The following is a 1,165-nucleotide window of genomic DNA, read 5'->3' on the forward strand; positions in this document are numbered from 1 at the left end:
CACACACACACACAATTAATTTATATATTGTGTGTATTTGTATATTATAATTATGTATTTGTCGAGCTCCTTCTGGTTTCACTGCATTTGCAACAACAGTTACTTTCTTCATGTAGCACATATGCTCCCCTTTTGGTTTTTGGTTTTGTTGTGCTTGGTTGGTTGTTGCTTTTTTGGTAAGTGTTTTACCGTGCTCGCAACTGCATAAGGTCATATATGAGAACGCGGGACACACTAAACTGTTTCAGTTGGTAGGAAATTTTGAATTTTGCCCGGATGGCTGCCGAAGCCTACTCTTATCGATTTTAGACGACCAAGGGATCTTTAGCGTGCGCAATTTGCACACGGGCCCTCCGAGATGTTTCGCCTTTGTCCGAGAAGGATAGGAGTATATCTTTCCTACCAGAAGATCAGGGGTGTGGCGTAAAGACAGCAGTAAGAAGGAGCCAAGGAGTAGCAGTAGAAATACTTCAGAAAGAGTCAGGAGCCCAGAGGAGGGGGCAAAGGAGGTGAGGGGTGGGAGCAGAAAGAGGAGACGAAAGCAGACGACAGAACATTGCTAAAGAGCAGGAAAGTATGTGAAAGGAGAAAATCTTAGAGTAGAAAATGTTTCGGTCGCTACCTGGATTCGAACCCGGGACCTTTGAGTGAGACACCAACATCGTAACCTCTAGGCCACGAGAGCTCCCCTCTTGTTTTAGTAAATAAGTTTTACGGCACTTGCACCACACGTATACGCTATTTACGTTTAGAAGATAAGAGGTGTTACCACTAGAAAGTATCATAACATACCAACAACAACAAAAAAAGGAGAGATAAGGACGACAGATGTTGACTAACGAGGAGCGAAGTATCAAACCACAGCACAGAGCACTCGCCAACCTCCCACGCACTCACTTCGGGTATGATCTCTGTGTCTTCTCCTAGTGGTCATCAGTGTTGTTGTCCTGGTCCTAACGGCTGTGGTCACCTTCCTGTCAGTGGTGGTGACGTCACTGGCCGCTGTGTCGCCGCACTCGCACATGCCCGTGTGGGCAAAGAGGGTAAGTTACCGGGGTGGGGGGGGGGGGGAGAGGGAGAGAGAGAGAGAGAGAGAGAGAGAGAGAGAGAAAGAGAGAGGGGGAGGGGAGAGGGCGAACAGACAGGCACAGATACGTGAAAAGTA

At 47.4% G+C, this 1,165-nt stretch overlaps 1 protein-coding gene across 1 annotated transcript in view; it reads left to right on the forward strand.

Moving 5' to 3' along the window:
- LOC101847159 (acetylcholine receptor subunit alpha) overlaps positions 1-1,165 on the forward strand; it is a gene marked incomplete at its 5' end in the record, with an annotated part of 5,985 nt that overhangs the window by 2,568 nt on the left and 2,252 nt on the right. The window contains 1 exon segment of the mRNA XM_013089726.2: positions 928-1,043. Coding sequence (XP_012945180.1) covers positions 928-1,043 — 116 coding nt within the window.

This window comes from Aplysia californica, unplaced genomic scaffold (assembly GCF_000002075.1).
Source record: "Aplysia californica isolate F4 #8 unplaced genomic scaffold, AplCal3.0 scaffold01027, whole genome shotgun sequence".
NCBI lineage: Eukaryota > Metazoa > Mollusca > Gastropoda > Aplysiida > Aplysiidae > Aplysia > Aplysia californica.